The sequence below is a fragment of the Canis lupus genome, chromosome 31, assembly GCF_011100685.1.
Source record: "Canis lupus familiaris isolate Mischka breed German Shepherd chromosome 31, alternate assembly UU_Cfam_GSD_1.0, whole genome shotgun sequence".
Classification (NCBI taxonomy): Eukaryota; Metazoa; Chordata; class Mammalia; order Carnivora; family Canidae; genus Canis; species Canis lupus.
The window spans coordinates 9,838,973-9,861,010 of record NC_049252.1 but is presented as its reverse complement, the minus strand read 5'-3'; the positions used below and the strand labels follow the sequence as shown (position 1 = coordinate 9,861,010).

At 34.2% G+C, this 22,038-nt stretch overlaps 1 protein-coding gene across 17 annotated transcripts in view; it reads left to right on the top strand.

Moving 5' to 3' along the window:
- Positions 1–20,792, top strand: part of ROBO2 (roundabout guidance receptor 2) — a 1,638,467-nt gene extending 1,617,675 nt beyond the window's left edge. For 5 of the 17 annotated variants that reach the window (XM_038581205.1, XM_038581204.1, XM_038581202.1 and 2 more), the window contains 5 exons: positions 3,733–3,915; positions 6,128–6,301; positions 12,523–12,795; positions 14,956–15,156; positions 16,904–20,792. In XM_038581205.1, the coding sequence (XP_038437133.1) occupies positions 3,733–3,915; positions 6,128–6,301; positions 12,523–12,795; positions 14,956–15,156; positions 16,904–16,905 (833 nt within the window). In that variant the 3' untranslated portion in view covers positions 16,906–20,792. The remainder of the gene's footprint in view (positions 1–3,732; positions 3,916–6,127; positions 6,302–12,522; positions 12,796–14,955; positions 15,157–16,903) is intronic. The other 12 variants (XM_038581209.1, XM_038581208.1, XM_038581212.1 and 9 more) reach the window with 5 other exon arrangements.
- The last annotated feature ends 1,246 nt before the right edge of the window (positions 20,793–22,038 follow it).

The window sequence follows — 22,038 nt, the reverse complement described above, 5'->3', positions numbered from 1 at the left end:
CTTGCTTACTCTCTAATTCATGAATCAATGTGTTTCTTTTCTTCTTATCATTGTCTTCTTTTTTTGTAATGGCTTGTATAATTGTTCAGATCATTCTTGATGCTTAAATCTAAAGAAAGAGCAAAAATGATAGACACAGAGAGGTGAAATCAGTGATTGCTAAACAAATTTAACAATTTTACAATGTGGAAAAAATTTGATATATTTATGTACTTTTTTTTCTTCATGGTGTATTGCAAATCTTCTTTTAAACTATCCCCTGCAAATGCAACCATTCCATATATCATGCTAAATAGAGATGAGGGGCTATCAAAGATGAAGACTGAGGGACAAAGAGGAAAGAAAATTTATTGCCTTCTTTTTGCTTCCTTCTTGCCCTTCATTTTGAAAGTGAAATCAACCATACTAACCTGAGGGCACTTGCCCTTCTGTAGCTTGGGGTAATGAGGCCTCCTGTTGCCCATCATGGCCTAATTTGTATAGCACATGTCTCTTCAACTTTGAAGTCATCTATCTATAGTATCTTAGCTCTTACATAGAGTAGTAAAGAAAACAAAACTGATGTTCTTTCTATATTGACCAAAACCCACTTTAGCCATATCTTTCATGTTACTCTCTCTTTCCTTGGAAAGGAAGATGGAGACTCCAAAGAAAACTTCATGAATAACTAAGCTTTCTGCGGGCACAGCAAGGAGCATTAACAATCTAGATAAACTTAGAGCAAAGACACAAAGGCAGGAAAGTAGCTGATGTGACCCAATTATTTCTTGGCTGGTTATAGTGCAGAAAGGAGAATTAAACAAGAATGGGCTACGTACATTAGAATAGGTGGTTGAGTGTGGATGGAGAACTCAGAGAAATAGGCAAACTGCCACTCTATATAATATCATTATCTTAATTTGAATAAGATATTGACAGGTATCAGTATTATGTATCAAGGTATAGCTAAGATATAATATAATATAATATTAATTAACTTTTCAGTTTTCCCTTTTGGGTAATAACTCACTTCTTTTCCTGTTGTCAAGTTATCAACAAGAGTTGACTGACATTATATTCCTCATTTAATACATTTTCTACAAGTTCTTATAAGTACATTTTTTTTTTCTGTAAGTAAAATAAGTTCATTGCCAGGAAACGACACATGGAATATAATCATATATAGAATTTACGCTGAATAATAAGGATGTTGAAGACATTTAATTCAATATGCCTAATGTTTGCTCAATTTCTACTGGGCAAAGCCCCTATAGAAGAAATATGAAAATGAATTAGAGTCCCTAATTTCCAGAGTTCCACTGTCTAGAAGAAGAAACATTTATATACAACAAACTGCAGTTTGTAGAGACCTGATATGCTGCTGTACACATATTATTTGAAAAACACAAGAAGTAGAGAAATTGATTCTACCTAAGACAGTTAAAGGTGAGGTGGAATCAAGGTGATACAAGGGATATTGATTTGGACTTTAAAGTTTGATAGTGATCAATACAGTTAGTGACAATCCAGAGGTGTGTCAAAGGAACCAGAAGTAATGCTATGCCTGTAAGGTCAGGCAGTGGGACTATACAAGGTATGAGAGAGTATAGCGCTAGAAGGGTAGGCTGGGCTAGATAGTGAAGCATCTCAAATTCTTAACTTGGTATCTGGATGTGGCATTGGCAAATTAGGTAAGGTTTTGAATGGAAGAACAAAATTACATGCTAAATGAGAAAAATAATTCAAATGACAATGAGGGAGATAGAAGGAACAAGAAGGAAATCAGGAGGTGCCTAAGAATGAAATTGGAGATGTAGAAAAGGAGATGTTTGTTTGGAGATTGAGTTTCACAGATTTATTTGCAGATGCTCAGCAGACATTTAGAAATACAGAAAACGGTACAAGGAAGGGATCAGGATTGAGCTTTCACGTATTTCAAAACTATCCTCAGTTCTAGGGTTTCATATTCTCTGGTGATCACTGACTGAATCACTTGGATTTTTTTTTTCTTATCTACTATAGCATTATATTACAAAACCCTTGCATCATTTCTCCTTTCATTTTGGGCTGTTGATCCTTGACTTGTGATTATTAACTCAGAAGTGGTTCTCTGAGGAGGCTCTGTTGCACGTGTTATCTGGGTTTCCTTGCAGTGGCCTGTGTCAGGGGAATTTGTTTGGAAAGTAAAAAGTGTATCTCTGTGCTTTTGGCAAACAGAATCAAAACTCTATCTTTCTCTGCTATACTTACCACCCTTTTAACTTCTCAAATTCTTCTAACCCCTTTGTTTCTGTTTTCTCTTTCCTGAAAGTGCATGAACCCCTGTGATTGCATCCTGGCACTTCGACTAAAAGTACAAATGCTTCATCACAGCAACCCTCCCAACTATACTGTTGTCTCTTAAACACTGGAGAAAACCTGGAGGGAATCTATGGCACTCTGTTTTAATAATCACTCTTTTGTGAATATGTAATTGGTCCAGTAATTGGTCGATGTAGAAAGAGTAAATTCACTTCTTATAAAGTCTTTTTTTTTTTTTTTGCCTCTCTCTCTCTTTTTTTTTAAGATTTTATTTATTTATTCATGAGAGACACACAGAGAGAGGCAGAGACATACGGAGAGGGAGAAGCAGGCTTCCCATGGTGATCCCAATGTGGGATTCAATCCCAGAACCCCGGGATCACGACCTGAGCTGAAAGCAGACGCTCAACCACTGAGCCACCCAGGCATCCCTACCCTGCCTCTCTTTTAAAAAAAGTTAGGTGAAGCAACATTTGGTGCTTTATTGTATCATAAATTAATGCTATATAACTTAAATATTGTAATATTAATTGTAGTAATAGATTAAGGTTTCTGTGTGCCCTGGTTTAAGAAAAAAAAATAGAATTGTAAATGACTTTCTGAAAAACTAAGAATAAAAGTTATTTCTTAATAATCTTCATATTTTGAAACTCTTGACACATGAAAGTGCAGTTCTTTTCCTCTATTGCCATGGTTTCTACAAAAGTAGAAAAATCCTTATTAATTCCAGTTATATTCTTCATAATCGTTAATTTTCTAAAACAAACATTAGTGGTAAAGAGAAAACTGAAGTTCTTAAAATAATTAAAAAGCAACGAAAGCATCTTGAGCTTTGAAATTAAGATTTTTAAAGATATGTTTTTCCCTTTGTTCTATATGCTCTGACACTATACAATTTCTTTTTGTTTATAATGTTTGTTGTTATATTTCCTGATTATTTAAATTTGTATTTTAAAATCTTGATATGGTTCTAGCACTTCCACAGTCAGCAAGTGTATATTCCATGGTAGTTATCATTGGAGTCTGCATAAATTCAAAATATATATTTCTACTCTTCCTTCCTCTGAGTTCTTGATAAATTTACTTTACATACTCTATAATTTATTTCAATAAAAGCGTTCTTCTCTGAATTGTAGGACTTAAAATATATACTCAATTCTCTTTGGGGAAATGACCATGTAGTTAATTTAAACAATGTAAGAAAGAAATCATACGAACCGTGTTTTGTTTATGTGTTGCACACAGAGACAGGTTTTAAGTGAGATCCATTCTTCTGCACTAGAAATGGTTAAGACATGGCTGATGCTTGCCCATGGCTACAGAGATCATGATGAAACATCCAGTAGGAGGAGTGAGGAATTGAGGCAGCTCCCTGTCCCTTTAGTAGAGTGTGTGCAAGCAGATGGGCTATCCAATATATACAACTCACTAGACGACTACATTTGTTTTTAGGTTCAATGGTAAATGGCTGGGGCTCTGCATCTGATGAGGATCGTAACTTTTCTAGTCATAGATCTAGTGTAGGTAGCTCCTCAGATGGCTCCATCTTTGCCAGCGGCAGCTTTGCACAAGCAGTGGTGGCAGCAGCAGATAAAGCTGGTTTTAGGCTGGATGGAACCAGCCTTACAAGAACAGGTTGGTAGACTCTGAGTCAACACTATTTGCATGAGAGAATCTTGTCCTTTAAACCCTGAGCTATTTTTCTCCTGTTCTTTCTCCTCAGTGAGTCTGACTGCAGGGGTTTCTTTAATATGCATGACCACAGTTTGGAACCTGGATTACCAGAACTCTCTTCTGATGCTCCTTTTGCAGAGCTGAGAATAGGCTTCTACTCACCACCTTCCATCCTGTCTTTCCCTTTCCCTTCATGGCTCTGCTGATTAATTGGAATATGCTTCCTTTTTATATTACAACCAAGCTGCAACTGAGATTGCCATTAAATTTTCAATAACTCACACTTTGCAAAATTCTCACACAATCAATAATGTGCTCAGTAATTAAAATTATTCAGCTTTTATCTCCATTACTTTCCTTTGCCCCGTTTCTTTCTGTAAATGCATTTTCTGGGAAGGCTTTCTCAGCATGGGGTGAATGGGTCTAAGGCTGTCAGTCTAACACTTCAAATGGCTGATGGTCTTATTAATTGTTTGGCTGTTAAAATTTTAACCCAATAATTTATTATTTATTTTAAAGGATGCTAATTAAAAATAAGCCCACTGCATTTGCAACTTGAATAAAATGCTGACTGCAAGTGTATTTCTCCTTAGCATAATCTAATTTGGGCTTCTGAGAATAATTCAGTACCAATTATATAATTTTTCATGTATCTGATTCTGTCCCCAAAATAAATGTGAGATCCATTCTAATAATAGATCTGTAATTTGTAAGTTGTTTTACTGAAACAAAATAATTGGGCATGATCCATGCTATTACATGACTGTACTTTTTAAATGCACATATAAGAAGGTTCTAGGAATTGAATTAAGCCAAGCTACCTTACAAAACAAACTAATGAAGCCTTAAACACAGTTTTGGAATCGTAATAGTATTCTAATAGTAAAGTGAAGAAAAACGGTTTTGACCCTTCACTAAACTCTCAGGTTATAAAAAGGAGCCCTGGAAATTTTCTTTGAATTATACCATCAGTATTTCTTTTGAGTATGCGGTAGGAATCTCCAAACGATAGAAAAAATTCCAAGCATTGCAGAGGTTTATTTTTCATATAGCATCCGAACTAAAATATGTTGTAATATAATGGTTATTTGAATTTTCTTGCTTTATAAGACGTAAGTCAAAAACTTTATGTTGCCTGAGTGCTTTTTGTGGCATAGCTATAAGCACAGCAGTGAGAAAGTGCAAGAAAACTAATAAATTAGAAGGCATAAGTGCATTTCTTGCATGTATGCTAATAGCTAATAAAGCATTAAGCAATATCATGTCACATTGACTTAAGGAAATGTAACTACATACAATAATTTTGTGTGAAATGAAAACATGCACAAGAGAATAAATACATACACATAAAACAGCACTCACTTGCCGTAATAAAGATTATATTAAAATCATAAGATGTTGAACATTTATTAGTTACCCTTTTCACAAAATAAATTTCCCTGCATATGTACTAAACCTCAAGAAAAGGACGTAACACAATTTCATTTTTTCAATGAGAATTTGGAGTCTGCTCAGATACAATAATATCCATCAGAAAATACCTATTGCACTTTGGATATGCAAGGTGATTTTAACCTGCTATCTATCCTGTTCTGTAGACTAATGTTATTGAGTTTCTGTAAAAGAGGTAAAATTCATCACATATTTGTATGAGTGGTAAGGTCAGTTTTAATATAAGTCTCTGAGCAGACCTTTCATGTAAATTTTCAAATGCAATTACTTCAGGACCTTTTTCTGTGCTCAAAGAGAGTTTGTAAGATTCCAAGGATAAAATTTGATTAAGCAAATAAGCCAAGTACATAATTCGTTTCAGAAATAACTTCTTTAATTTTAAGAAGTAAGAGCAGCCTGAATTTGCATATATCCATAAAAATATCACTAAGATCATCAAGGCTAAATAAAAATATAATCAAGTAATATCAAGTTTTTGGTTGGTGGATTTGTTCTGTAATACATTTGTTTGAATTTTTTCAGTGTGTTGGTTACAAAAAGTTGGATAAAATAAATTCAACAAGGAATATTTTCTTATGGAGATGTGCCAGTATTTGACATCTTCAAATGGCACCTCTAGGCAAGTTTATAGGTTAGCCTAAGTAAGAGCAGAAATACAAAACAGGCAGCATCACTGCCTTATAACATTCTCTATACCCCATTCCCTTTGTTTTCTTTTTAGGCAAAGCTTTTACCTCCTCTCAAAGACCTCGACCAACCAGCCCATTTTCTACTGACAGTAATACCAGTGCAGCCCTGAGTCAAAATCAGAGGCCTCGGCCCACTAAAAAACACAAGGGAGGGCGAATGGATCAACAACCAGCATTGCCTCATCGAAGGGAAGGAATGACAGATGGTAGGTTTGTTTTCTTCTCTCATCTCCTCACTGAAGAGATGTGCTCTGTGCAAATCATTAACTTAGATTAAAGTAGCTATGGTAGATTAGGCCTTTCCTCATCATATAACAGGCAGAAAACCTAGCAATATGCTCTTGTTTAAATAAAACATCCTCTTCTATATTACCAAGCCCCAAGAAATGTGTGCCATACCACTTATCAATATTGATCTTGCTGCCATTCTAGCATTTTCCATTAATGCTTTTTAAAAAAACATTCCCGTTTGAGGTTAGGAAAGAAAATATAGGTAGCACGTGCACTTGCTATGAATTTCTGATATTAAATTTGAGACATATCTGACATCAAATTAAGATAACTTAGATGGTATTTCACTTTTGAAAAAGACCATGAAGTGATTTGTAATTTAGCTTTTTTTTTTTTTTCTTTTTTTAGTTTCATGAATTTTAGGGCTAAAAGCATACTACAGATCATCTAGTAGATGGGTCAACAAACTTTTCTGTAAAAGTCCAGATAGTAAATATTTTTTACTTTACCTGGCCATATGGTCTCTGTGTGAGTAATGATTATAGGGGGAAAAAAAAGAAAAGAAAAGAAAAATAAGAATGGGTGTGACTGATTTCCAATAAAACTTTAATGATAAACAGGTGAATTTGGCCCATGGACCATAGTTTGCTGATCTATTTCAATTCTTTTATTTATGTATAGCATTCAGTCTTTGAGTATTTGCTTAAACACTGCTGGTTTCAGGAAGTACAATATTACTAGGAGATCTCCTTGTTCAATAAAGAGTATCTTATCTTTATAAAGCAGGATCTATTTCACATATGTTCAACTTAATTCTCACACATTTAAAAATAGAAATATAAATATTTAACCCAAAATTTTATTCTAAGGAATAGTTACGATGATTTATGTCAAGAGGCTAGTATAATGCTGACCCAAAGGTACATTTCTTCCCCCTTCTCAACACTATCCCTTACGGGTACACAAACTTTATCCTGAGGTAGTTCTGTTAAACACCAAAGGATGAACCTAGCCCAGCTGCACATTGGAACTATCTAGGGAGCTCTTAAATTATACCCTGGAGATTGTGATTTAATTTTTCTGGGTAAAAACCAATTATGGATATTTTTAAAGCTCCACAAATGAATCTAATGTGCAGTCAGCATTGAGAATCTATGATGGAGTCTTTAGCATTCATGTCAGTGTCTTAGACTTATCATTATAGGACAGAATGAGGCTTAGCTGGGAAAGAGGTACTTGTTCTTTATTGTTTTGGGAGGAAGGGTCTGTATCTGGCAGCCATCTTTGTGCTTTCTTTTGTCGTTTTGTAATGGAGGGAAGACTTTAAAAGTCAAACATAACTTGTTCTAAAGCTTTCAGGTTTACTTATCTTTCTGGTTACTTTGTTTTCTTGGGAAGTGTTTCTATGGAATATGCACTCTAGATTTTAATTACTTTATAAACGAATATCCTGTGGTGAACAAAGATGCTCACCACTGCCTTTCTGCCTCAGATGATCTAAAGATTAGTTGAGTACTTAAAACAGTAAATAGTGTTGATCTTATTCTTTCTAGATAAAAACGACCACCTTCATTTATATGGTAGTTATAAATCTCAGAATTAATAATTTTGTATAGTTTTCCTGCTATGAAAGGAAAAAGAGAACTTTTTTTTCTGAAGCACTGGAAGATTATTTACAGAATATATGGAAGATAAAAAATATAAACCAACAAAATATAGTTCTCCATTTCTTCCTAAAATACTTTTCTTGTGAATCTTTTTCAGAAAGTCTGGTTAAAGCAAGCTACCATCTAGTTTAAAACATGATCAATATATTGCTTATTTTCCTAAATAACAAATAAGTCCCTAACTTTTACATTTTCCAGCATTTCAAAAGGGGGTATGGATTATGTGTAGTTAGTAGATATATTTTGGAAGTAGTGATACTGCAAGGGAAATATCAGCTCCCATGTCTTCCTAAGTTTATGATCCAATGATATTCTAGTTATGATATGGGGACATTTACTATGAATAGCACTCTAAAGATTATCCTTAAGGATGTTATTTTTTATAGTAAATGTATGATTTAGTATATAGTAAATATAGATTCACATGGCATGAATCTATGCATTTGTAATAATTTTATAATATCCATATGTAAAATTAAACTGTTCTTTTAGAAAAGGTTGCCGTTTGGTAACACCTACTGTATAGACATTTTTAAACTAGAACTTTTGCTTTATACATCTTAAAATTATTTTTGGTGAGTAAATAAATCAGAATAATTATTATTAGCTGCTATACCAAACAACTTCTCTCAGTGACTTAGTACACCAAATTTGTTTCTCAGGGTCACACTAATTTATAAAGGTCAGGTGGCTCTCCTCTAAGTACTAATGTAAGGATATAGGCTTTTTCAATATTGGGATACTGTTATTTTTAAAGTGAGACATTTATGGCTTCTGAGTGAAAGGGAAGACAAAATCGGGATGATCACTTGGAAGGTTCTCTGGTCAGGCCTGCAAGTGGAACATATCACTTCTCGTTTCATTGACAAGAGCACTGGCATATGACAGCAGACTAATGACTGGAGTGGGAAGGTAATATTTTCTTGTGTCTAGTAAGAGGAATTGGGAATGGTGTAAAACACCAGTTTCTGTCTCAAAGGTGATGCAAAAACCAACACACACACATCGAGGAATAAAGACTCTCCTAAGCAGGCATTACTCAATGCAACTCTTCTGTTCCATTTGCATAAGATAAAGAATACTTTTTAAGACTAATTGACAAATGCTGCAGAATGAAGGCAGAGAAAGTAATTTTCTATCCATCAACCTTTTTTCCCTAGATCATCTCCTTCTGGTCTACTCTCCCCTCATTCCTAATGTCCTAGTTAGAGAAGAGACTCCTCTGCCACAAACTAGCTTGGCCACAAACTAGCTCTGCCACAAAATAGCTTGGACCATTAAGCAAATTTCTTTATTCATTAATCTATTCATTCAAATATTTAATAAGCATGTACCAAATGATAGGCAATGGAAACCAAATGGGCAAAATTCCCTTTTTCGCTCCCTTTTTTGCTCCCTCCTAGAGCTTACATTCTATTAAGGGAAGATAAAACCAACATACATATATAAATGAAAATAAAAGTAAGATGGTGCTAAGTGTCATGGAGAAAAAAAATAGGAAGGAATTTGAGAAATACCAAAATGGGGGGAGGTCTTTTATAAGGAGAGTCTGTCTCAGGGAAGGCTTGACCAAGAAGATGAGAGTAGAGAAGACTAGAAGATTAAAAGGGAAAGAGCAATGCTGATACTGAGGAAAGGTCATTCCAGGACATGAGAACACCAAATGGAAGCCTGAAGCTTATTTACTAAAAAATAAAAGAAGCAGTGTGACTGAACTAGAGAGAGCAACAAAACAAATATGAAGTTAGACAAATAAGTGAGAGCCAGCGATTGTAGGGCCTTAAGCTTCTATGAGGACATTGGCTCTTACTTTGAATAGGAAACCACTGAAGGGGTGCGTGTGTGCACACACACGTGCGTGTATTTAAGGCAGAGGAGTATCATGATCTTACTTATGCTTGTCTCTTTAAAAAAAGCCACTCTAGCTGTTATGTCAAGATAGACTAACTGTGCTTCTGTGTGGAAGCACGGAAACCTCATAAGAAGTTGTAGAAATAATATAGGGAATAGATGTTAGAGGTTCCTGTCAAGGTTGAATCCATGGAAACAATGAGAAAGATTGAATTCTGGCTATAGCTTGGCAGAGCCCACAGGATTTGTTAATGAAATTAATACAGGCTATGAAGCGAGGAAGTCAAAGATTACTCCAAAGTTTTCATCAACTTGTAGAATGCAATCACTACTAACTGAGATGATGAACCCTACAGAAGAAACATATTTTGTAGGGGAAGGTCCAGGACTCGGTTTTGATATTCATATATGCAAACATCTAATGTGAACTCCTCAGTATGGATTTAGACACATAAGTCTGGAGTTCATGGAAGGAGAAATCCCAGCCAGAGGTATTTGAGTTTTTGCCTTCTTTTTTTTTTTTTTTTAACCTGAAAAAGAGGATAATAATGGCACATATTTCATTGGACTGTTGTGTGCCTGGCAATAGCAAATCCTCAGTAGGCCAATAAGAGACTCTTTAGTGAATCAATTTAGTTGAAATGAATCAACATGGAAATGAATAATAAATTTAAGTAAACATATTTGATTACATACTTTTATTTTTTTTCCACAGTCATTCTTAATCCCATCTTTTTTCCAGTTTGTTTATTTCATTGTGCATGCCATGTCCTTTCTTCTTAGACTACACAAACTCCAAGTATATTACTTAATTATATAGCCATATAATTTCAGGTTAAATTGAATAGTAATCAGAATTTTAGCTAGCATAAGCAGATGCCATTTTGGCCATTTAAAAATGAAGCTGCTTTGATGGAGAATAAAAACCAATGACCAGATATGTTATTTTCAAAGCAAATATAATAATTCTCCCCCTTCCCACTACTGACAGTCTTAAGTCTAAACACTCAAATGAAATAATTACTTTACATTTATAATAATACATACTGAAGGAAGTCAATATTGAATATAAAGGAAACACTAAACTCATTGGTGGATTATGCTACAAACAGATATCATAATATTGGATTAGCTTTTCATTTTTGAAGAAATGTTCCAAATGCAACTTTATTCTCCCAGATGAAAACGCTGTTCCCTTCGATAATTAGTAATTCATAATCTAACAAGAGGACATACATAAGAACTGGGAATGCTGCTTCAACATGGGAACTCCCAAAGCAGATGCAGAGGAGAGTATTATTGTCAATTCAATGAAGGACGATATCATTTTTCTCATTAAGAGAGTAGAAAGCTTCTTAACAAAGTCTTTAAAAAGAATAACCTAGTCTTCCTTAAGGAAGCTATCTTTTTTTCACAAGAAATGTATGCTTTTTCCTTTTAAAATTCACCAACAGTATTCTTAAAAATAAGGGCACACATACAACAACAGCATGGGAGACAATAGACTAATATTATATCCAATAGACCCTATTAATAATGTTAATATGTATTGCATATGACATTTGATTTTATAAACAAATAATATAATCATTGATATTCTAAAGGTGAACAGAGGTCACAGTACTATGCCAGAAAAATTAGAAGATAATAATCCAAAAGAATATTTAGAATATTGAGGAGATTTCAAAATCCTCAACAAAGTAATTTTATGACTAGTATAATGGTATAAATCATATAATAGAACTCATATAGTACTTAAAGATGAAAGAAGAGACTAAGATCACAGTTGAACACAATCAAAATATAATGGTGTCATGATGCAAACAGCTAATGAAAGGAAAATGAAAAGTTGGCTAAGCATCCAAACTCTTGATTTTTCTCGTATCTTATATTTAATTTCAAGAGCTTTTTGGCAAAGTTATCGATTCTACTACATCTCAGATTTTTGTGATGCATTGTCTAGTCTAGCAACAAGAAGCATATTCTATCTGTACTGTGAACATTGGTTATTACTTATTAAAATTAATACATTGGAAGATTATAATGTATTAGTTGTAACTCATTAGCTAACTCATGAAACGAAGAGCCAGAATTGGTTGTCAGGCAGAATGTTAATTGTGTTTAATAAATGTTAGCTTAACCCTTTGACTGTTGCTAAATGTACCACATACATGAGTAAAGGCAGTCATATGTTGCATATGATACGGCATATAGTTCTTAATTTCCCGAGGGCAACATTTCCTATGGAGATTGGCAGGACTGCTTTTACTCTTCCCAGGGCCTTTTTATTAACACAGCTGCTAGAACATCTAGTCATTTTGTGTCATGATAATTCTACTTTGGGGAGGTAGGGTTGAAAATGGATAAAATATGGAGAAAATATAAATTGCCTTTTATACCTTGAACATTAGCCTCAATGTGCAACTGGAAACACTTTCCACATATAATAGTTGAAATCAGTCGATTTTATTTCAAAGACACTGTGATCAAAAGATAGCAAAGAGATCAATAATATGCATTTTAGATAGAAATAACTGAACTTTGCCCCCCATTTCCCCAGATTTCTTTTGCATGAGTGAGACCTTTAGGAGGGCAAGGGTTTTTTTCTTCATCTTGAATTAAAACCTGTATTTTTCATTAAATTTTAGTCCATTCTAAACATTATTCACAATTTTTAGATCTTCCACCACCACCAGATCCCCCTCCAGGTCAGGGTTTAAGGCAGCAAATAGGCCCGAGCCAGCATGCTGGTAACATGGAAAACTCAACAGAGAGAAAAGGAAGCTCTCTGGAGACACCACAAGCATCCAACTTAGAAGACACAAAGAGCTCATTGGATTGTCCAGCTAGAACGTCCCTAGAGTGGCAGCGACAAACCCAAGAATGGATAAACTCCACAGAACGCCAAGAAGATATACGGAAAGCCCTACACAAACAAAGTGTTGGACCAGGTGTGTTCTACACAGTCCCAAGAAAGTGTGGACTTTTACCTTTTTTTTTTCCCCTACCAGGTATTTTAGAAATGGCAGTTGTTTAAAAGCATCTGGAAAAAAAGTTTGCCTTGAATCCCTGAAAAGTTGGGATTTCTCAGCAGAGCTCACCAACACACATCTTAAGGCTGATTCCCATGGGGATTTCCCCCTAACCTTTACATATGGGTCTTTGAGCTCAAGAGCTCACCACGCTTCTCTTGTATTGTTCAGGAGACAGTTTGATTTTTTGCCATTTAACGTTTATGTGAAATGCTTTTAAGACCTCTAAATTTCATCTTAATGTCAATTTAATCTCTACTTTCAAACAGTTTCATTTTGACTGACGTAACTAGTCTTTTGAAAGAAGAACTCACTTCAGTCAAATCGTTGAATTCATTGAAATAACAAAATTGCGTGTAAATGCACACAAATATCTCAGGATAGAAAAGGTTAAACTGGGCCTGCACTTTCTCCAACTGGTTAAACTTAGTTGATTTTTAACACTTCATTGGGAAATATTCTTGTTTATAAATCAAGCTTCCTGAGCACTGTCACAAAATAAATTTCATCATTTGTGGTTGGATTTTCTTTGGAAGGGGTAGTGGCTGTTGGGGCCTATTGCAGAAATACATTTTCTGGAACATTTCTTCTCATATCAGGATTAATTTTCGTTGAGTATTATTAGAACATGCACACTAACACTCACACAGCAACATTTGAGTCTCTTTACACATTGATTTTTTTTAAGATTTATTTATTTATTTATGATAGACATAGACATAGAGAGAGAGAGAGAGAGAGAGGCAGAGACACAGGAGGAGGGAGAAGCAGGCTCCATGCAGGGAGCCCGATGCGGGACTCGATCCTGGGACTCCAGGTTTGCGCCCTGGGCCAAAGGCAGGCGCTAAACCGCTGAGCCACCCAGGGATCCCCTACACATTGATTTTTTAATTTGGACTCAATCTTTTGTAGTTGTGTCCTCTACCCATGCATTTTCAATAATTATATGGTGTCACAACTTGGTGCTCAAGGTTTTAGAAAATGTAATATATTGAAGAGCCAAAATATGTCAAGTGTCTAATTTCTAGATGTAGTGAAGCATTTAGGAAGTTTACATTATTCAGGCTGTGAGAGAAAAATCACATGATCCTTGAGATTTCATAAAGACCATCTAAGGAGAGAAATAGTCATCACAGTAATAATAGCCCATACTCAGAAAGAAAGAAAAAAACTGAGGAAGTAGAGAAAAAGTAGAAGAAAGAAGGAAGGAAAAGAAAAAAAAAGTTTCAAAATATTAGGTATTTAATAATACACACCGTGTTATTTGCAGAGAGTTGATACATAAAAATATGCATTTTCATTGATTATTATTTATTTATGAAATTGTGTATTTCTCTTTTGCTTTTAAGGAAATGCACAATCTAAAATAATGTGTTCCTATCCCCAGGAATAACAAAAATTTAAGAAGCTTATTTTAACTAATACATAGTTTTTTTTAATCTAAATTGATTGAGAGAATGTTGCTATAATTTAAAGTGAAACAAAAACCATGTTTCTCCAATCTTAATTGAAAAATTAAATTGGAGCTTTACTGAACTCCAGCAATGATGCTCAGAAATGCTTTGGTTAAATAATTGGTTCATTGTATGCAGATCTCTTTTATTAATGAATTTAAATTTTGCAAATGATACATAACATTTGTATTTTTGTCCTCAAATTTATTTATTTAAGATTTTATTTATTTATTCATTTATTTATTTATCTGAGAGAGAGCATGAACAGGGGGAGGTGCAGACGAAGAGGGAGAAGCAGACTTCCCACTGATCAGGGAGCCCCACACAGGGCTCGATTCCAGGACCCCAGGATCATGATCAGAGCTGAAGGCAGACCTTTAACCTACTGAGCCACCCAGGCACTTCTATCCCAAAATTTCTTTTAATTTAATCTTGTTTCAGTTCCTATTATAGGAAATGTCTGCACATGGAAATTCTTTTAATATCTGAGTCTTATGAAACCTCTTATTTTTAATCTTACTAAAGTGTGAAATGGTAAAGTAGCCCATCTTGAACTTAATATTTAAAGTTGTTTGTTTTGCCTCCATGTTGCTGTTCAGCTTAGCACTTTGTATATCTTTTGCAGAGGAAACATTGGTGCCATACAGCAAGCCCAGTTTCCCATCTCCGGGAGGTCACAGCTCATCAGGAACAGCATCTTCTAAAGGATCCACTGGACCTAGGAAAGCCGAGGCGTTGAGGGGAAGTCACCAACGCAATGCCAGTGACCTTCTTGACATAGGATATATGGGCTCAAATAGTCAAGGACAGTTTACAGGTGAATTATGTAAGTGCTTTAGGATAGGACATTTAAAAGGTTTTGGTGATTCAGAATGAATGCTGGGTTAATAATGTAGGAGAGGAAAAAGTTTTCTTGACCCTCTTAGGGTCCCTGGTTAGGTCTCAAAATTAAACTGATAAAGACAGATTAACAGGAGAAAAGCCTACAAATGTTATTGAATTTTTACATGTCTATGGAGGACATGTAAGACCCAAAGAAGTGACCAGAGCAGAAAGCTTTTATATCTTTTTAGGCAAAGAAATAATAAATTTGTGAAGATTTTATGAGACAGAAGGGTTTGGGTAGAAGTAGCCAATGGTTAAAGAAGTAACTAGGAAGATAAGAGTTAGCTTAACAAGGTTTGTTTGCACAGATTTCTTGGCCCCATAACTCCCTGTCTCTGGCAATAAGAATGTCTTCCTTCCTCTGGTAGAAGGAGGATAACTTTCATGTGAGATTTTTATGACCTATTTCAGAGAAGAAAAGGAGGGGGGAGGAAGGAGATCAGAGTGACCTTCCTGCTTCTATTGTTTCTCCGACTTTCAGCTTTAGATATTCAGTGTGCCCAGATGTCATATTTTGGGATAGCATGTACTGAACCTCATTAATAATATTGGTACAATAAACAAATTTCAGAATAGTAGCAGAAACCTTGCTTTGCTATGATAAAAGAATCAATTATGATTTTGAGCAGGTTCAGTCATAATGTAGACCATTGCTATTTACAGCCATCGTTAAATGAATATTTCTTCTATTTCAAGTCTGATTTACACTGTATGAAAATAGTCTATATTTAGGCAATTAATCTTAATATTTTTAAGTTAATTAAATATACTCTGTAATTTTCTTTGCCTTTTAAAGAACCTCAGGAATTCCTCAATCCCTAGTTGCTCATGTATTTATTTATTTTTAATTTAGGCAGTCAACCTCATAAAGTTAATCTTTCATTTTACTTAACTTGAAATACTTTGATTGTAGTTACATATTCAATAAATAAATCTCTTTTTGAATAAAGAGGGCAACCTTGATAGTATAACTTAATCTATAAAAAATAAAATACCAGGTAATAAAGATAGCATGTCATAGTATGTCATAGTAAGAAGCATTGAATTCCTTGTATTAATTTTTTTAATGAAACTTACCAATTCTGTTATCCAATGTCAGAATTATATTTTCAGCTACTTATTTGAATTCAAGTTAAAAGCACTGCTAAAGAAACAGCCCTGGGTTCCAGTCTTCTCAACCCAGGGCAAGTAAACTACCTTCCCAATCTAATTCCTTATCTAAAAAATTGCATTACTATTACACTTACATCACAGACCAGGGGATGCCATGAAATAAGGAAAAGTAAAAGTACTTTCAAACTGTAAAGTCTTTATTGACTAGATTTAGCATTCTTGTTGTCTATTACTAATCTGATTATTATTAAGATATGTTTATAAAGATATGTTTATAATATTTAATTTGATTCATGACTATTTGGATTTTTCTTTGATTTTTATTTTAGAGTAATTATAAACTCACAGGAAGTGCAGAGATAGCCCTACATGGATTTTAAACATCCAAATTTTACAATGTTTCTTTCTTTCCTTTCCCATAACTACATTTTCTAACTTTACACACTCACAAAATCTATCTGATGATGTTATCTTCATTTATTATGTTTGCTTTGCTTTTTGTTATGCTGGTTTGGATAAAAGACTACTTAATTTCAATGCAAACTTATTTCTGATTTTTTTCAATCTCTTTGTAGAGTAACTGAGAGGAGACATGCAAAGCTGCTCTGAAGGACCACCAGGTCTGAACTCATGGAAGTGATGACATTAAACAGTGCAATGAACAATTTCTTTATTTATGTACTATTAAAAGAACTGTAAATGCAATGTAAAGACACACAGCCACACATATCCCACAGATATTTTACTTGTGTTCTTCTCTAAGTACACCACCCACCTTAACTCTTTCTTGTCAGGAGTATATAAAAAAGAAAGAAAACAAAACTCGCCCTCCAGGAAGAAAAGGATTTTCCTCTGTATATAATTTCTTTTGTGCATTGCTATGCAAGCTCACTCTTTTTAGCTCTGTTCATACTATTGTCTGTTTTTATTGGTCTGTTGTACTATATGTGAATTAATAGGCTGTGGTGCCATATATTAACTTTTAATTGTGTAACTTTTATGTTTAAATTTTGCACTGCAATTTTATTTGGTGATAAGCACAAATCTCTACTCCTCGTGACATGAAGAACAAGACTGAATGTGAAGGGAGTCTCTGTACTGTAAGCTAGGCTGGATATGCTGGTTGGAACCAATCACGTTGGATGGTTTGCAGTTGGGGTGTAGGAATAGGAAGATGCAAGGAACAGTAGTGTTGGCGAAGTCTTCTTTGAATATCAGGGACTGAGTCAATAAAAAGAAAAGCAGAAAGGTGGCTTTTACTGTTGACAAAAAGCAGGGGTCAAAGAAAGAAATTTAAGTCTTAAGGCTAAATAGGCATTGCAATAAACAGGTAGCAAAGATGTACTAAACTTGCTTTAAAAAAAAAAAGGAAATTAAGATTATATGTAGAATCAACTTTATCTGTCATTGTAATTGACCCATCGGAGAATTATAACAAGCAAAAGGAAATTAAGGTGTTTCCAAAGAGCTGTGTTTATATTACAGTTTTTTAAAAAAGCATTTTCTGAATTACCATAATTAATCTCTCCAACTCATTAAGTCAGAATATAATATGAAGTTCCCCAAGGAAACAAACAAAATGAACTGTAGAATATCTAGCAAATAGTTAAAGAGGCAATTTGTTATTAGGACATACTCGGGCTGCTTCCAAATGCAAAAACTCTATTGCAACATCTTGTTTCATCTTTCCAATACATGTACAGTACCCACTAGAGGATAGAGCTGCATCAGTTAAATTTATGACTTTTGAAAATTAATGCAGTCTATAGACAATTTTGTGTTTTATTTGATTAAGAAGTGAAGTTTATGCCACCAAATGTATAACCAAATTGTAAGTGCTTAAAAAGCAGTGCTCAGAGTATGTTCAGTTCACAGTAAGTAGATTTATTGGAATAAACATTTTATGGTACATTCTCAGAAATTGGCTGCCAACTAAAATATGTTTGACCCATTTTGAGTGAGTAAATTGGAAAGAAAATTTAAAAGGACAAAAATGCATGTTTATATACTTTTTAAATAAAACCAAACCTCATTAAGTGGACATTCATAACAGTGTCCTGCCTCATTTGTTTTCACGACTTTGAGAGCAAGAAATTCCTGAAAATCAGTCATGAATGGTCAAAATGAATATGACTTTGAAATGTATGTCAGCCACCGTACATGTACAGTCAATCAATCAAGTAGAAGAGAACTTCCCTGAAATTTCCACCTCTGACATTTTTCCATGTGCTGCCTACACAACTGTAAATTCTATTCTAGTTATACTTTCTCATGTTTTTCCTATGATGTGTTCAGTAGTTGGTACTTTGAAAAATATTCAATGTAATGATTAGAATCAGTTATAAAATATGGGACCCACTTGAATGGCAATGACAATTCATACTCCATGCACGATTGACTTAGTCACCAATTCAATATCATGTTATTATAGCAAAGGGATAGTATATAATTCATGTTTTCTATCTTTTCTGTTCCCTGAGACTGCTTCAACACAGGCAAGAGTGGAGGAGTTTAATGGTCTTTATGAGCCCCAACACCTTCTTGGTGCCATAGAGTTCATTTCTTTGCAGAAGAGAAAACATAGTTGGAGACACACTAATTAAAGGCTTTATCAACTTTCTACCACCAGTGCCTGAATTTTAATGCAGTTTGATTTCTCTGGGTGAGATTTTGGAGGGAAGATAAAAAGTTCCTATGAAGAGCAAATACGTACTCTTCATAACTGCAAGATGTGAGGAATTTAATTTTTATTTATGTAGTTCTCTATTTTGCCTCTTTCTATTTAAAAGCAAACAAAGTTTTATTCATTTGTGTTCCCTCTATATGCTTGTCTGTAACCCACTTTAGATTAAAGCTTTAATTCATTACATTTATTACACATAGATCTTGATCCCTAGTGTGACTAATAAACCAAGACTTCCATGTAGAGTATGTGTATGAAAGTGACTTCTGGAATAATGCAGGACATAGCAGCATACCTTCCTGATCATTTTCAGTGTATAAAACTTAACTGTTTTGGTTAGATTTTGGCAATGCTTATAGTTACTTGAAATGTGCTAAAAGAGCATTCCACATTCCCTGTTAAATCGAGTTTTATATAAATTAGTTAGTAAAATCTTGCACCCAGTGTATCATTCTCACACAGATACAGAGCAAGATACAATGCTGTAGCTATCCAAATGAATTCAGGAATCTTATCAAAAAATCAAAAGCTTTTGTCAACTTTTTTTGTGAAAAGCTTCTAATCAGTACATCAGAATGTCATTAGAAGAATACAAACATGTGTAAGAACTACTGTTTTTTTTTTTTCCTTTTGTAAAATGAAGGTGATTAGAAATTCACTGAGCTCACTCTTCTGCAGGTCTAAATAAGATCTGTGTAACTTGTCAGAAGGCAATCTGGATGGGAGAGAATGTAAACTTATCTTGCACTCACAGGCAATGCTACTGTGCAGTCAAGCCCCAGACAACACAGCTCCATTCTCAACATGCAAAGTCTCCACTGGGGAAAAGCCAGTCAGTGCCCCAACTCAGGTATGCCTCAGTGTGTGTAGGCAGAGCAGCCCCACCCCTTCCCAGATCTCTTCCATGTCATATTTAAAGTGGGGTAGTACAAGGGCTTGAAAACAACTGATTCCTTCACAGGAGTTGAACCCAGTTCAAGGGAGCATGTAGGAAAATCAAGACCAACATTTAAGGTGTCATATCAAAGGGAAGTGAAAACATTGCAAGTAGACTTGCTCTAAGTAACAAAACAGATAAAACGGTGTTCTATGTCATAGTTTATTGCTCTGGGTATTTAAACCTATCTTCAATGGGATTGAGGTGGAAAGTTTGTATGATCTTGGATAGAATACCTCCAAATTTCTATTCAACAAATTTATGTAAATTGTCCATCAATAACATAATTATAATAATATCAGTGAGCTCTAAACTGCGGTTTATCTTCGCCACTGGAAAGTGATTGTGTATCAGTATTAAAGATATGCAGAACCATGACATTCACTAATTTGTACATCTGCTTCTGTACATTGTATTTATAAAGTTACATGACGAGAATTGGTGTAAAGCAATGTCTTTCCACATTATCTTAGAGATGAAGTTACTTTTACTTTGCTTCTCTATAATGTGTACTTCAATTGAAATCCCATACCTTTTTTTCATTGAAATTCAATTTACTAATTTTTCTTATCTCATGATTTTCAAAAGCATTTATTGTGACTTTAAGGTGTTGCAAGATAAGGGATTTTGTGGCCGTGGGTAGACTTTTTATACTTTGTTTTATAGATGGACTTTTTTTTAACTAGTCTGTTTAAGTCACCAAACAGCGTCCAAAATCTTACTGTGTTTCATTTGATGTTGTTAGATCAGAAAAGAAATTGGCATAAAATTGGTTAATAGTATTGTCAAAGAATTGTGTATTGTGTACTCACTGGGAAAAAATAAAATATATTCACATTTCAAATTTGTAAAAAAGCCATTTATGTAAAACAGACTTGCCTGGGGAAAAATCAAAAACAGACCATTCTGTCACTTTTGCAACTCTACATTAATATTTTGTGACCAAATGCATAATCTTATTTTCTCAATTAATAATGGATTGGGCAGCGGTAGATAGAAATTGGCATTGACTTATAGTAGTCACTATACTAACGACACTGATGAAGAATATAAAAAGCATTTGAAATTATAGATTCCACTCTATAAGCCTTACTTTTCATATCTGATCTTCCCCACAACATAAAGACCTTCAGATAGATAGAATACAAACTTCGCATCTACAAAACTACTTTAAAAATTATTCTGGAAGTATAAATAAGTATGAGAATTGGAAGAAAGTGTGTATTTCTTTTTTTTAAGATTTTATTTATTTATTCATGAGACACACACACACAGAGGGAGAGAGGGAGAGAGAGAGAGAGAGGCAGAGACACAGGCAGAGAGAGAAACAGGCTCCATGCAAGGAGCCGGACGTGGGACTCAATCCCCGACGTCCAAGTTCACACCCGGTGCTGAAGGCGGTCCTACACTGCCCGGCCACCGGGGCTGCCCGAAAGTATATATTTCTTAATTGCCTTAGGATAACTAATGATAACTTTCTAGGGTGATGGATGTTGAAAAGTGATATTAAGGACAGGATAGAAAAGAGGAATTCCCTATTTTATTGTACCTCATGAATATTTTATTCTTTTTCACTAAGTACAATTACAGGATCAAATTATTGCTAAAAATAAAAGAAGTTCATGTATTCTTTAAGATAATATAGTAATAGTAAAAATGAAATAAAACTACTGAGCTCTGAAAGAATATATTTAAAAAGATTTTTAAAGCACAATGTAAGTCGATAATAAACGTAAGAGTTTCATTTAATTTATATTAATAGGAAAATAAAATGCTATTAGAAGAATTACAAATAATGTATTAATGTAGTAGAATGGCATAATATGTGTGATTAAAGACAAACATATCAGTTACCAATATGGTAAATAGTAGAGGAATTATAAAACAATCATTGTTTTATAGAATTTGGGTTCATTAACGAAACACCTACAAATGAAAAAGTGCAAAATTATTGGAAAGATTTATAAAATAATACACTATGCTCTCTTGATTATTACATATTAGCTCTATAAAAGATCTATCAGTGTTGCAGGAAAGCATTTTAACAAGATATAACATTTAATGCCCTCATGTGAAAGTGCATTTTATAA